Source organism: Sarcophilus harrisii, chromosome 3 (genome assembly GCF_902635505.1).
Source record: "Sarcophilus harrisii chromosome 3, mSarHar1.11, whole genome shotgun sequence".
NCBI classification, from domain to species: Eukaryota; Metazoa; Chordata; class Mammalia; order Dasyuromorphia; family Dasyuridae; genus Sarcophilus; species Sarcophilus harrisii.
The window spans coordinates 401,885,936-401,902,202 of NC_045428.1; the positions used below are offsets into that span (position 1 = coordinate 401,885,936).

Consider the following 16,267-nt stretch of genomic DNA (forward strand, 5'->3'; position numbering starts at 1 on the left):
TTGGAAAATCTGAAATGTGGAGGGTCACAGATTTTAACAAAGCTTATACCAACCAGGAAATTGCCTGTATTGACAGGCAAGTGATAAGCAATGAGGACTTTTTATATGCAGAGGTTAGACCCAATAGATATCAAGCATTATAGCATAAGTATCATAAAGGCTTAATTAATTATACCTGTCCAATGCAAGGGGAATAGAAGGGTAAGGTATAAACAAATATTTGGAGAAAGGTATATGAGATTTTTATAAAATCTGTAGTTGAACTGAAGCAGAAGCAGATGAATAATTTGCTAGATCACAGGGTTATCATCCAAAAACATCTTCTCAAGTCAGAAAAATGTGCTAACTCTAACAAGGTAGATTTAAATAGCAGTAATTCAAGTTTGGCCTTTGAATTCATTCGTTGATGAGAAAGATGTGGTTCGATAGCAGCTTGTTTGAGAAAGATGAGGGAGTTTTCATGAACCAAATATTCAATATCAAATAATAGTGTTATGTGACAGCCACAAAAGCTAAGATGGTCTTTGAATGCATTGAGGCCTCACTTACAGAATATCTAGGGGATCTTGTGTTTAATTCGAGGCACTACATTTTAGGAAGGACATTGATAAATTGGTGAATTCCCAGGAGAAGGCAAACATAACAATAAACAAACATTCCACATGAGGATTGGACGGAGGAACTAGAGATTTGGGTCCTGGAGAAGAAAATCTTCTGAGATACAAGATGGAAATCTTTAAGTATTTGATCATGTAATGTAGAAGAGAGATGAGGTTTGTTCCATTTGGATCCATGGAATAGGACCAGGAAAGATGAATCCTAATTGCAGAGGCAAATAGATATGATTACATTGGATTTGCCTTCACTAACAATCTTCAAGCAAAATCTACATGAAGATTTGCCAAATATATTGTGGTGAGGATCTTTTTCAGGTTTGGGTTAGACTAGGTGACAAGTAAGGTCCTTTCCAATTCTGAAATTCTGTGATAAATCAAAAACCTCATAGCAATAGCAGTCTGATACATCATTTGGATAGACCAACACAGTCTATGCTCATGATGTCCCCCTGGACTGTTATATTCCTCCATCATCCAATAGGGCTTGATATAGAGTAGATACTTAAGAAATGTTGAAAGAATGAAGGAATAAATAATGACCTTGTATATAAGAAATATCTTACACAGTTGAGGATCATCCTCCTGGATAGTAGTAAGGAATTCCATATACAATTATATAGGAAAAACTCCAGCCTTTTTAGTGAATCATCTTAAAAAACAATAACAACAAAAACCCACCCCACTCCCAAAACTCTGGGACCAAAAGCTTTGAAATTGTGCCAAGACCTAGGCACATTGTACAAACTGAAAACAAGAGATGAAAGCTTCAAAAATAACTTTTATTACTGTATAAAAACAGTTAGGAAAAATAGATGCATTGTTCTACAAGTAATAAAATATTCAGATCATTTGAAAGTCTCCCATGAACATATTGAGATAAAAGGAATTCTTTCAAGATGAAAACCTTTTGTTTAGTTTAAAACAACTGTCTTCATTTTAAAGTACAATATACATGATAAGTAATGATTATTTATGTACTCTACTGTACTTTCTTATGATTCCTAGTTCAACATAACCATTATACTATGTGTTTCTATTTTAAAATGTCACTGTCAAGAAAAAAAATTTGCTATCATTTAACTCCTCACAATTCAAACAACAAATTCAATTCAAAAAACAAAGTTTTTTGGTTTTTTTTCCTCTTTTGGAGTCATAAATTAGTAATCACTGTGTTGACTAGACCTAATGGTTATGCTCCTTTTCTGGGACTTGGACGACACAGCACCATAGCCAGTTCCTTGGAATTTCAGGCTCAAGAGAGGAAAAGGCCTATACCAAAATGGCTTGTGCATTTTGGGTTCTATATAACCAAAACCTTTCTTACTTTGGACTCTGAATAACCAAAACCACTTGCCAGTATGTTCCTTTAAAGTGCTATTGGTTTCTTTGTCACATAATTGCAGGTTTTAGGGTTTCTCTTCTAAATATCTGGGCTTGAGGAAGCCATCTAAATACTGAAAAGAAAGTGGCATGGCAACCATTCATTTTGATTTATGGAGCAGGAAGATATTATCATTTAATGACATTCATTCAAAAAAGTATATTCATTTAAGTTTCTTGACAAAACCACCGTTAGAAATTACTTTGGTGCTGGTTTAAATAAGTGTTAAAATAAAGCTTTCTCTCCTGGAATTAGATTATGGGGTGAGCCAAGCCAGACCATCTCTACTGATGATATAAGCTATAATTACTTTGGGTAGATTCAATCACTTTTTGGGAATATTTAAGGTTTCCTTTTCACCTATTCTTTTAAACTTAATATGAGATATTTGGTGGTGAGGCAAGATCCTTTAAGGGGAAATATCAGTTTTTGAAAGATAAAGGTGCAATTATCATTAGTACAAAAGCCAATTAAGAGGAATCTAAGACGAAAAGATTTTCTAGACATATTTTACTATGGATTGTTTTTTTAAGAGGCTATGTAAGAAGGCAAAGACACTCCTCTAATGTCTTTTAAGATTACTCTTAAATTAGCTTACAAGAAAGGTTGAATAAAGGGCTAAGATAAGTGGTGGCCCAAATAATTAGTAATGGGGTAATAGAGTCTAATAGCAAATCAAGAATTAACTTTTCTCTGACATCCATTTTTTAAAATCCTTTATAAAATAAGAAAAGTAATCCCAAGTGCTAAGAATTCAGCATCCAAAACCCCCAAATCAACTGAAAAATGTCTTTGCTTAACATATAGTCTTTAATGAACCTTCTCATGAATCTTATTGAATTAGAATTAGAGCAGTGGTATCAAATTCTAATTAGAATTCTAATTAGAATTATAGCAGTGATGCCAATTCAAAGAGAAATGGATCCCTATAATCACATATTGATTTAGAAAGTCATAAATTTACATTACCTATTTTTATTTATCCTGTTAAACTTTCCCCAATTACATTTTAATTTGATTATGGCATCACTGTTGCTGGCCTAGCATGTGGCCCTTGAGTTTGACACCTCCATTTCAGATAATTCCCTCCAAAATGGGTTGCCCCCAAACTCCTAATGTATGTGTATACTTGAAACAATACATATACCTATGAAAAGTTATTTTTTCCCCAAGCAAAGTTTCAATCCATTTCTTTACTGTACCTAGATTAAGTTTAGTGGATTTTTTCTAAATTTATTTACTGATTTCATAGAAATTGACATAGTATGGAGTCACTATTCTGACAATGCTATAAATCCATGGGAAATAGTTGACAAAGCAAAGGAAGAATAAGATAGCGCATTTTATTGGCACTCAAGAAATACCTGAGTGACTAGCCAAAGCAGTAGGCTGGGAGTTTATAGATGAATATGATAAAATATAGATGGCTTTTTATCTATTTAAACAATTTCTGGTTACCTAATAAAGAATCAATTTTCCTATTAAGCATAAAAAAAAACCTTCTTAAATGTATTTGCAATATTAGTGCTATTACAAAACTTGTGGGAGGAAAATAATGAAACCAACCAAACACAAATTTTGAGAAGGTAGAGAGCTTTCCCACTACTCAAAGTTCCAATACAGGGGATACAATGGAACCTTGAGAGACTAAGTAATGATTTATAGACTTAGATCCTATTCACTTCTAAGGCCTCAGGAATAAAATTGTGGAGATTTATCCAAGATCTGGAAAACTAGCTATTAGCTCTGATTTATCCTACAGGCTTCTCTCTGACTTTCATACCCAATTTTGTCCAGATACTAAAATCCAGAAGAATAAAAACAGCCAGTGGTGGAACATTACATAGAATATAATTACATTACATCAAACTATCCAGAATCAAATGGACTCTGGTTTTGAAAGCCCATTTCAGCTGACAGGGGCAGAGAAAGACCAGTTATCTTTAAAGTCCCACCCCTTAGCTATTTGGAATTCAGTCACAGGAGAGAAATCCAGTAGGTAAATTCTCCTATTTCGCTTCTTCCTTAGTCTGATTGATTTTGGTATATCACTAAGATTCAATGAAGACTGAGGTGAGCTCAGGTGCGCACACTTAACTCTATAAAATTCCCTACAACATGCATCTAAATCCCATGTTACTCCAGTTTAGAGAAAATAAAGGGCAAAACATTACTTTAGAAATTGGTCAAGCATTAGGGATTGTTCTAGCAGAAGCTTGAATATCTCCCTTAGAATGACCCCTAGCCCCAGGACTGCACTGGGGCCAATTTGGAGGGACTCACCTGGCCAAAAGCCAGTGTGATCCCTGGGACCAACCAGTTACAAAGTCATTTCACAAGGATTCCAAAATCTAAGCTCATATTGTTAGGCCCAAAATGAACCCACATTAGGAAGCTCTTCTACAAGCAGAAAGGAAAAAATAGAAGGGCACAATATGCCCAGTTTATCTTGCTGACTTTTCTTAGATATATGTAATATTTTTACTATGAAAACAGAAAAGGGAACAAGCATTTATTAAGCACCTAATGACACCTAGGTTTCTATAAAAACAATGAGACTCAACAATAACTTTAGTCTTCCTTGAGACCTTTGATACAATCCTTCAGTCCTGTCTAACTCTTGAGATTAGGAAGCTGAAGGAGAAACTGAAGATGACAGACACTAGGTTATAGTTTAAGGTCAGGGATGTTCTAGTCAATCAAAGTAAACCATAAACATTGACTAGGTATGTGTTCTTTGCAAGGCACTTAGCTGAACATTTGAGGATAGAAAAAGATAGGATACTATCAGAGAACTTACAGTCAGTCTAGGTTCTGAAGAAGAAAAAAGTTATGTATGTCTCACAAGATTTTATCTAAATTGATCATATTCAAATCAGTTCTAGCCCTCAACCATAGCATATAATCTTTTTTTTTTTTTTTTTTAACAATGCAACTTAATACATCTGGTTAGAATAAATGGATATTATACAATTTAATGGTTTTTGTAGCTGAATAGAAAGGCACAGCTGAGCTGGAGATGTTTTGAAGTGAGATTATAAGACAACATGCAAGAAGTCCTTTACATGGTTGATCTCTGGCCAGCCTCATCCAGTTTGAAGTTCCTTTTTCTTGTTGCAGCTTCACTGTCCACATCAGATTTGTCCAAATTGCCAAAGTCGCCTGTCACAGAATAATCAACACCCTCTGGAGTGCTTCCATTTGGCTGAAGAAGTTTAGCATTTGGTTCTTTGGGACGCTGCCACTGAGGCCTAGTGACTATCCAAAAAATGATAGCACCAAACACCAGAATGAGAACGCCAAGAATATTGGTAAAAATAGCTTCTGGTGGTAATTTACTATATTCAGGATTTTTCCTTTAAAGAGAAAGAGAGAATGATTAAAAATAAAACCATACGTCAGTGTGTGAAATCGAATGTTAATTTATTGCTCAAAATAAAATGCCTGAAGAATTTATAGGACCAATTGGATATTGGGTTCCTGTGAACTAAATAGGGCAAGGATCAGAAGTATGTCTGCAGTGTCTCTGGGCAAAGTCATCACTTAACCTCTATAGGTTTTTTATCATCTTTAGAAAAGGGAAAGTTCAATGCTATATTACGTGCTTTCAGAAAGCAAATATTTAATACAGAAAGGATGAAGTAGAGAAATGATGAAATACTTCATATACTTACAAGGAAAAAATCAATTTTTCTGTCACTCCCATAAGTGCTGTTGCAATCACTATTCCAAAGATGAGCAGACCAGAATAAACATGGATTGGCATAAGAATTGCTCGGAGTGCCGGGGAAGCAAAAGGAAGCAGAAATATGAAAAAACCTAGAAGAAGCTAAACATAATAGACAAGTATTGAAAGGTTAAAATTTAATTTTTATTATTTCTACAAAAGGTACATTTTATTATTTATTACTACAAAAACACATTTTATTCCTTTTTTCTACCAAAAATGCTATTTCTTGAAAATGCAAGCTCAAAGTCAAGGAAATGTTTTTATCTCTAAAAAAACAATCATTCCTCAACGGCACATTCACCCTATCCAGCTCAGCCAAGAAAAGCTGCTTTGGTGATGAGAAAAACAATGTCATCATATGAGTAAGAGAAGAGATCTAAGGGAAAATTTTCTCTGTTCCCTTGGTAATTAAGTAATTGCTACAAAAGGCAACAAAGGATTGTTCTTTAAGTGGAGACAAAGAAATTTGTCCCTCTTTCTACAATATGCCTTGCTCCTTTCATTTTATTATCTCTTTCTTATTGTATCATATCCATATTCATATTCCCACATAAGTAGATACATAAATGGCTCTTAAAACTCCAAAATCTTCCAATTCCATATTGTTACATTTTAGACTCAAGATTGGTGTCAATTCAGTAAATAAAAAAACCCAGGTTACTATATATTCCTAGATGCTCAGGTAGATCTCATAGATCCATGAGAGCTCTTAAAAGGGCAGCTCCATATCTATGGGTACCTATGTGTAGATTATAAATTTTTGATCCTGTGAATAGCTCAGGTAACTTTTAGAAGGGCAGAGGGACCTGTATCATCCTACTCCAAGAATCTTGGGGATTCTTTATTTCCTTCCCCATTTACATCCTGAGTTCTTTTTTCAATTGTTTTACATTTGGAGGAGTTTTTGCCTCCTAAAGGACCTGTCACCCATATTAGCATTGTGAATATTCTCTCTGAAGGAAAGAATACATAAGCTGCTCCTTGCTGGTTCTTTTCTTTAGGTATCACTGCTCCTTTAAGTATAATGGGAACCCTATAGGTTCTTGAATTATTAAATTTAAAGGAATATTTTCAGGTACCTTCCCAGGATGGAGTGGGCGAGCTCTGTAAGGGTGGCAGCCTGATGAGAAAAGCATTAACGTCCACTCCACATCTTTCCTGATTGGGGTCAAAGGATTAATGGGAGATGAGAGGTGGGGGGGGGGGGGGGAAGATGGAAGGAAGAGAAAAACACAAAAACCTAATGTGCACTCAGAATGAGTCTAGGAGGAAATTATAATGAGGAAAAAATAATTAAAAATACTATCAATAGTCTGTTTTGCATATTTATTTAGCACTTAATACTGCAAATGGAAGCTCTGTGTATTTGAAATTAAAAATGGTTCACAGGATTTCCCCCAGTGATTCACATTGTTCCTGGTTCCCTGTCAGTGAACTTGGCTTCCTCCTTCAGTAATTATTTTAGAATTGAAGGGCAAGCTTTTTTATGTCTAGGTTTTGCTTCCTATTTCAAAAGATGGGGATCAGATCATTAACTCTAAGCATTTAACATGAGTACATTTCTGAAGAATCGATTTATAATTCTCCACTGGGTAAGTAACAGAAAAGGTGAGTGAAATAAAAGATGGAGAAGAGAAAGACCAAGTAAGTAAATGATGTGGAGACCACGTAGCAAGGTAGACAAGTTAGTAGCGGAATATTTTCTATAAGAGATGAACAAAAGGGAATGCAGAACAATAAAATGTAATAAAAAGAAAATAGAATAAAGGCAGGGAAGAGGGGCACAATTCTGCAAATGGGACCATAATAGTTGGAGAGGTTTGCCATAAATGACCAATCTTCATTTCCTAATATTTCAAGTCCTAATTTTCATGAGTTCCATTCTTCTTTTCTGTGTTATGGGTCTATCTTTGAAAATTTGAAAATATTTCTTTCATCCTTTGTAGTATTATTGTGATTTTCCTTACCACCATTCCTTTGTGGTCAATTCTTTTATGGTTTTCATTCTAGAAGAGGACCGTGACATCAGGGTGGTGATGCCATGACATGCAAATGAATTTGATTTAAGTGAGGGAGGATTGTGCAAAGTCACCTGCCTCACTTTCTCTTCCAGAGCCATCTGGATCCAGTGGCCAGATATAGATCAGGAGGATTGGAGATGCCCCTAGATAAAGTAGGAGACCTTGGCCTTTGTAAGCTAAGGTCTTTCCCAGGTCTCTTTCTGACTGAGACAACACCTATTCAATTCTTTTGTGGTACTGGGGAAAGAGGCAAGGAGAAGACTGGGTAATTAGATGGCCTATGAGACACAGCTCATTACTCCTGAGTAATTTTCTCACTTAAATTTTCCCAACCTTCCTTATGTTAATTTTAAAGATAGGGCAAGAATCCTCACAGAAATGCACATTTCTCATTCCAAGTCTTCCAAAATTCCTGAAAGGCCAAAAGATCTTACTGAGCCGTTCTGGAGTAATTAAAAAAAATTTTTTAATTACCCATTTTTGATCAAAATCTCCCAAAATCCAGAGTAATATAAATCAGTGTAATATAGTGGGAACTTGCCTACAAGTCAGGAGAAAACTGGGTTTGAATGTAAACTCTGGAGCTTAGTAGCTTTATGATTCTAGACAAGTCATTTACCTTCCTGGGTTTTGCTTCCTCATATATAAGTTAAGGATATCAAGGACATAAGAATGACCTAAGGGAAGCATTTTTGTAAAGCTTAGGGCACTAAATAAATGTGACTTTTAAAATCACTACTTATGCTTATTAAGTTGGCAAAGTGGTAAAACATACATGCAAATACTAAATCACAAGCAATAAAAATTCAGTGTTGGTGGGCCTCAGGATAGGTATCTTTTTGGAAAATAACTTGGTAAAATACAATAAAATTAGTCAGACTTGACCTAGTTATCCCACTACTGGCACCTTGTTTGAATGATGTTATTAAAAGAAGAAATATTGATCTAGCTAGCAAGTATCAGCAGCAGGTCTTTCTGAATCCCAAGCCAGTTGTTTCTCCACTATAATAATCATACACAAATACACATAATTATTTGCATGTCATTTTGATAATTTTCTTCTAAGTTCTTATAAAATTTTGATGTTATTTTTATATAGTTGTAATTAATGGGTCCTTCAAAGATCAGCACAAGTATTACTTCGTGTATGATATCTTCCCTTGTCCTCTCAGCTGCTAATGCTGCCCATTTTCTATTAACTTTTAACATATCTACTAGGATGTTTGTTTTCTAAGATAAAAATTTAATCTTAAGGTTAGGGACAGTTTCATCCCCAATGCCTAGCATAGTGCCTGATAAATAGAAGGCACTTTAATAAACGTTCATTGATTAATTGGTTGTTGCTATTATTCTGGTTTCTTCCTTCTACAACACCTTATGTGTATTTTTTTTGTTATTCTTTATATTTGTCTTTGTAGGGCTTTGTAAAGCTACCATGAAAAATTGCCATTAATAATTTCATTACATTGATTTATTTTAAATAATAATTGCATTTATTCAACTGTCCCACAATCTTTGAACAAATATTCTTACTATAAAGCTGTTACAACTGTTGTTGTAATAGCTAGATCAATGTTTTTTTTTTTTTAATAACATTATCTGTATAGGTAAACAAAGTTCCTCAGCAGGACTTCTCACTATCAATGAAATCACAGATTTAGTCTCTATCTCTTGATTTTTTCTTTTTTTTTTTTTTTAAAGTACAAAGTAATATCCCAAAGGATTAGTTCTGCTCATTGTTCTTTGCTCATTTTATATTTTTAAGGCTTATTCTTCTCCATAAAACAAAAGGCTTAAGAGAGAAAAAAATTAAAGTTCTAAAGTAAAATTTTTAGATAGTAATAAAAATAGGAAAAATAAAAATATTGAATAGGAAATTAAATAGGGAAAAATATTTAGAGAATAAAGAATAAAAACATTGGTTCCCCTTCCCCCTCCTAGAACATTTAAGATAGTCCTCCTTCTTCCAGGTACACAAACAATTCTAAGCTCATTGGACTCAATAACTTTTGTAATAACTTTTAGTTATTACATTCAACATATAGCTAAATGTGTCAATAGAACCTTCTTTTTTGGAGCTATTGGGTGGAATGGAGTTCAATTTGTTTTATAAAATTCTGTTGAACTCATACATATATAACTTGTACAGAAAGTGAGACAAAGTGAAGAAAAGAAAACTATTTTTGCATCTTTGTAAGTATTACATTAACCATATATATATAATATATATATACATACTTGCGCTTATAAATTTCTATCATTTACTTTTAAAATGTTTCCCTTTACAAACATGCTATAATTAGGCCCTTTTAAGATTCCATAAAGAGATTTTGCTCACTTTATGAAATAACGCTGTTCCTAAAAAACAGGAGTTTCCAGAATTTCAAGTTTTTATTTTCCCTAGGAGGGAAAAAAATACATTCACTATCTCCTACTGAAATTTAAAAGGAAAAATGTTACTCTCTGATTGCTGTGTTTCCTATTTAAGGTTATATGGAAATTTTGATTTTTCCATGATATGAAGATCTCTTCCTATTCTTGTGGAGAAAATAGCAGGGATGTGGAGTAGATGATAATACAATTAGACATATTTAGAGTCAGTTACATAACTACACTTAAAGAGTCTTTGCTAATGGTTCAATGTTAACATGGCAGGTTACCAGTGGAGTACTCCATGAATGTGGGTTTGACTCCTAACTGTTTAAAAATTTTATCAATGACTTGAACAGAAGTATAGAGGTATGTTCATCAAATATGCAGATGACACAAATCAGAGAGGGGTTGCTAATATATCAGATGATAAGAGTCAAGAGCCAAAAATATCTTAGCAGATTGGAACATTGAATAGAATAAAAGAAAATCAATAAAGATAAATGTTAGTCTTACACAAAAACAATGTTATTTATGTCTTATCTATCTCTCCCTCTTTCTAAATGAATAAATTTTATTTTTTTTTAAAAATCCCCATTTTAATATTTTAATTCCCCTTAGTCTATTGAATGATTTAATTCTTCCCTGCCAAACAAAAGGGAAATGAATTTACAATTTTCTGAATGTTCACCCTTTCAATAATTATTTGAAAAATGACATAAGAATAACAGGTGAATGATACTTACAGTTCCAGGCTTACATGGATCAAGTTTAATGTTAAGATTGTTCCTCAAAATTTCTCTTCAGTTGGTACTCACAGAATATTAGTAAAGGATTGATTTTCTACAGCCCATAAACTGCCCTAGGAATATACAAATATACTTCCCCACACATACACACATAGACAACCACACATATATATTTAACATATATGTTTAAAGGGTCCTAAGTTCTCATGAAACACTTAGGCTAGCAATACATCAAATATAGAAGGTAAGCCTAATTTTACTCCAAAGAAAATGAAAAATTCAAAAGACTGACACTCAAGATTGTAAATATTCAAGACAATTTCCCTTCCTTCTCTGGTGAACCCCATCTCCTCTAGAGAACTACACATTCCTCCAAAACACCTCTTTCACCTCCCACATGAAAAAGAAGGAAATAATTCTGCCAAGAAAACAAAATCTATAAGTTTTATTGAGTTATATAGACCTGTTTAGTCTACATAAATCATAGAAACAATAAAAGATAAAACTCAGATTTGTTCACTGCAACGTTGTCTCATGCTGCTCCATGGCATGGTGTTCTGAAAGTTCTCTTCTCTCAAATAGGCCTAATCTAGGAACTTGGTGTTATCCAAATTTCTGTGTCCAAGAGAACAGGTCCAAAAACTCAGCATTGGCAAAAAAAAAAAAAAAAAAAATCTTATTGCTGCTTCACCACCATGTCTAGCCATTACCATTTCTATGGTTCCATGATCCTTCCTTTTCAAAAAACAGCCACATTGTTTTTTGGAGGTGACTTGGCAATTAGTGAGCCTGGATGTGTCCAGCTGGCTTCTTGCTGGCTATCTCACCTCTTAAATCGCTTTTTGCTCCCTACTGTAACAGCCAGTTCCAAATGTTAAACTGAAATACAGGATTCACTATGACAAGAGCACTCATTCCCACTCTATCAAGAAGACATTATCAAAGTCAGAAGAAAGTCTCAAATGTAATGCCAGTGGGAACATTTTTATATCTTCTCTAGGTATTATCTTCACTGCTGGAATAAAAGACTTATCCTTGAACCTCTTAATTAATCTCAACCAAATTTCTATTGGTCATCCTCACTATATTTCATTGCAGAAACTCCTTTATTGTTCCTTATCTAGTTGGATTCTTTTTTGAAATTTATTTTGAAAATCTATCTTACTTTAATTGATGGGACTTTGTATAAAACCACTAATTATCTGTAAGAGCAGCTGGTAAGTTATTACTAGAAGTTGACATAATTTTAGACACCAAAAGAAAAGTCATTATTAGAAAATCTAAGGAAACAGCTTGCTGAAGTTGTTGCTCTTTCAAAATTTGCTGAGTGTTTCATGACTAAGTTGACCTTTTTCTTTTCTTCAGTAGGACAATGTCTACTGTCTTCTTTTTTTATTTTCTATCCTTTTAATAGGTTGCATTGCTTTTCACTATGGTCCTTCCAAGTTTATTCTCTTAACCCAACTTTAAAAATTCTCCCCTTCTGGAGATGATTTGACTGATGTTACTAGACTATTTCCATATCAATAATAGGTTATTGTGTGGTTTTTAGACAAAATGAAATTGCATACAGATGGAGTCTGAATGTAGATTGAAGCATTTTATTTTTTACTTTGTGGGTTTTTTTGTGTGTTTTTCCTTTTGTTACATTTTTTTCTTTCACAATATGATTAACATGGAAAATGTTTAACTTGATTGCAATATATAAGCTATACCAGATTGCTTTCCATCTTGAAGAAACAGGAGGGGAAGGAAGGAGGGAAAAAAAATTTGGAACTCAAAATCTTATTAAAAATTAATGTTGCAAACTATCTTTACATAAAATTGGAAAAAATACAATTTACATAAAAATAAGAAAAATTGAAACCTATCAAATGCCATTTATGGATGACTTATTTGTTTTCAATCAAATAGATGACTATGACTCTATTGATGAAAGGGGGGGAAAGCTTCTTAGATCATGGAGGGAGGATCTTAGCATTGAGATTTCCACATCTAGAACTTGAGAAACAAAGAAAAAACATTAGACAGTTACACCTTTTCTGCTTAGAAGTAGGTCCTTGCTGGACATTAATACCTACTAAGAATTTAATTTAGTCCCATGTAGTATCAGATTTACCTGTCACATTTAAAACAACAGTAGAAAAGATTTAGTATACTGGGAAAATAAGTATATGTATGTGTATAAAATAAGAAAGAATAAAAACAAAAAGTCCCCTGCCTCCTGACTATCCTAACAATTACATCCTCCTCCTCACCCATGCTTTAGCACTCATGAGAAATCAAGTCTTTCATTTATGGGTTTAAAGGAAGAAACAAAACCAAAATTCCCTTGTATTATGAAGGATAAGTATCTAGGGAGACCTGTCTTAATTTTACATGTAGGACTCACAGGGACAGCTACTGAAAGTGCTGGGAAAGAATATACAATCTTAAAATTTTTTCTTTCATTCTATATAGTCTTCATCAAGTATGTCCCTTGAGTGTGATGATGGGAAGAGGAATGCAGACTAATCTCAGATATTTAGATAAAAGCATTACTAAAAGCATTACACACATGATGATTCTTTAGAAACTAAAATACAAAACCGGTTCTTGTTAGGAGAAGTTTTTTAAGCTGTCAATTTGTAAGTTAGTGGCAAGCCTATTGAAGCATCTCTCTTACTTCATGGAAAGTGGAAACCCCAGGCACAACCACTTAAAAGTGAACTGATCCATTCTCAACAAGTGAAGCTTTATTTCTGCTCTTAGTTTGAAGTCAAAGAAGAAGAATCAACTTTTGTATGTGAACAGAAAGTTTCTGTTGTCTGATAATGTTACCACAAACAAAAACAATTAAAGAGATGGACATATTATATATATATATATATTTTTTTTTACTGAAGCAATTGGGAATAAGTGACTTGCCCAGGGTCACACAGCTAGTTAGTGTTAAGTGTCTGAGGCCAGATTTGAACTCAGGTCCTCCTGGCTTCAGGGCTGGTGCTCTATCCACTACATCAACTAGCTGCCTGGACATATATATAAAGTAAAATTATGGAACTTAAAACCAGTTTGTCAAAAGTGTGCTTGTGCATGAAAAGGATTGGGGGCTGTGGATGCTGATAATGCAAGATTAAAAATGGTTTCACTTTTTTTTGCCCTTTAGAAAAGGAGGAATTATTTCAGCTATTTCTTCCTTCTTCCAATAGAATTGGATCATACCCTTATATCAACTCTGGCAGTTCAATATTTCTAAAAATAGATTTCAGAGAACAAAAGAAAATAGCTGGAAACCAACTGTCCTGGAATGTGCCTTGTATGCCTAGTTTCAGACTGAATAAACAACAGTCATGAAATGTGTGTGTGTGTGTGTGTGTGTGTGTGTGTACTCATGCATGCATATACACATGAATATACACAAAGGGAAGCCAGAGCACAGAGAGGCAAGACTCTCAGACTTTTCTAAAATTTAAATATCATTGATAGGAATTGAGAGAAATTCATTCTTAGCAAAGATAAGCAGAAGGGCACACCTACTAAGGAAGGCTCCCTAAGTGGAATCAGTAAATGTGACTCAGGAGATATTGTTCGTTTTAACTATTCTATTTAGAAATGCCAAATCAGACCCTGTGAGAGCTGTCCTGAGGAGTCTGTATTGCAGCTATGATTTCCCACTAATGACATTCTTCCTGGAAGCCTTAAGACAACAAGAATTTAGTAGTAGACATGGAAATAATGTACAATGTAGAAAAGGAAGACCTACTATCTTAATATAGTAATGTAGGATCAAAGGTTTATAGCTGGAAGGGAATTTAGATAGCCACTAGATTACCCACTTTATTTTACAGATGAGGAAATGAAGTCTAAGAAATGACTTTGCCAATATCTCTTATATATTCACTCCCATCCCTTCCCACATCATCCAAGACTAGCTTCCTTTTCTTGTTCATCTTTAATTGCCCCTTCTCCACTGGACCTTTCCCTTCTGCCTATAAACATGCTCATCTCTCACCAGTCTTTGGGGGAAATACCTTCCTTTCTTCCCCTTCATTGTTAAATTTTCCTACTGAGTGGATGTCCATATGTTGGGGAATGGCTGAATAAACTACAGTATATGAATGTAATGGAATAGTATTGTTCTGTAAAAAATGATAATCAGACTGATTTCAGAAAAGCCTGGAATGATTTATATGAACTGACTGATGCTAAGTGACGTGAGTAGAACCAAGAGAACATTATGCAGAGCAACAACAAGATTGTGTGATGATCAATTGTGATGGACTTGGCTCTTTTCAATAATGAGGTGATTCAAGGCAGTTCCAACAGACTTGTGAAGGAAAGTGCTATTTGTTAGCAGAGAGCACTATGGAGACTGAATATAGATCATGGTACAGTATTTTCATCTTTTTGTGGTTTACTTGGTTTTTCTTTCACTTTTGATATGATTTTTTTTCATACACAATATGAAGAATATGGAAATATGTTTAGAAGAATTAAACATGTTTAATCTATATCAGATTGCTTGCTCTCTTGGGAAAGGGAGATGAGGGGAAAGAGGCAAAAACATCTGGAGTCAAAGTTTTGCAAAGGTGAATGTAGTAAACTATCTTTGCTTTTATTTGGAAAAAGATAAAATATTATTTTTAAAAATTGCTAAACTTTCCTTCCATTAACTCTCCTTCACTGTTCTTGAAAAAGTCCCTCATGATCCACTGGTTCCTCAACCCCTTCCAACCAGGTTTCATAATTCTACTGAGCCTATATATGTGTGTGTGTATATATATATATATATATATATATATATATATATATATATATATATACTGAGCCTATATATGTATAGATATATTTATATATATATATTTATATATACACATATATATATATATATATATATCTTTTTATTTACAAGATATATACAGAGGTAATTAATTTTTCAGCATTGACAATTGCCAAATCTTTTGTTCCAATTTTTCCCCTCCTTCCCCCCACCCTCTCCCAGATGGCAGGTAGACCAATACATGTTAAATATGTCAAAGTATATGTTAAATACAATATATATATACATGTCCATACAGTTATTTTGCTGCACAAGAAAAATCGGACTTTGAAATAATTTACAATTAACCTGTGATGGAAATAAAAAATGCAAGCAGATAAAAACAGTGGAATTGGAAATTCTATGTAGTGGTTCACATACTGAGCCTATTCTTTAAGATATTACCAATCCTCTTAATTGCCAATTCAATGACCTTATTCCAGTCTTCATCTTCCTTGACTTCCCTATAGGTTTGAATCTATTGATCACTTTATATTACTGGATATTCTCTCCTCTCTGAGCTTCAACCAATCAGCAAGCATGCATTAAATTTCTGCTATGTGCCTGGCATTGTAGTAGGTGTTGGAATTATAGATAT

General features: G+C 33.9%; 1 protein-coding gene across 1 annotated transcript in view; it reads right to left on the reverse strand.

The window, feature by feature from the left end:
* Positions 1–1,377: 1,377 nt before the first annotated feature.
* LOC100931214 (cytochrome b reductase 1) overlaps positions 1,378–16,267 on the reverse strand; it is a 37,127-nt gene continuing 22,237 nt past the window's right edge. The window contains exons 3-4 of the mRNA XM_003763965.4: positions 5,673–5,827; positions 1,378–5,354 (exon numbers count right to left, since the gene is read on the reverse strand). Of these exons, the coding sequence (XP_003764013.1) occupies positions 5,060–5,354; positions 5,673–5,827 (450 nt within the window). The 3' untranslated portion in view covers positions 1,378–5,059. The remainder of the gene's footprint in view (positions 5,355–5,672; positions 5,828–16,267) is intronic.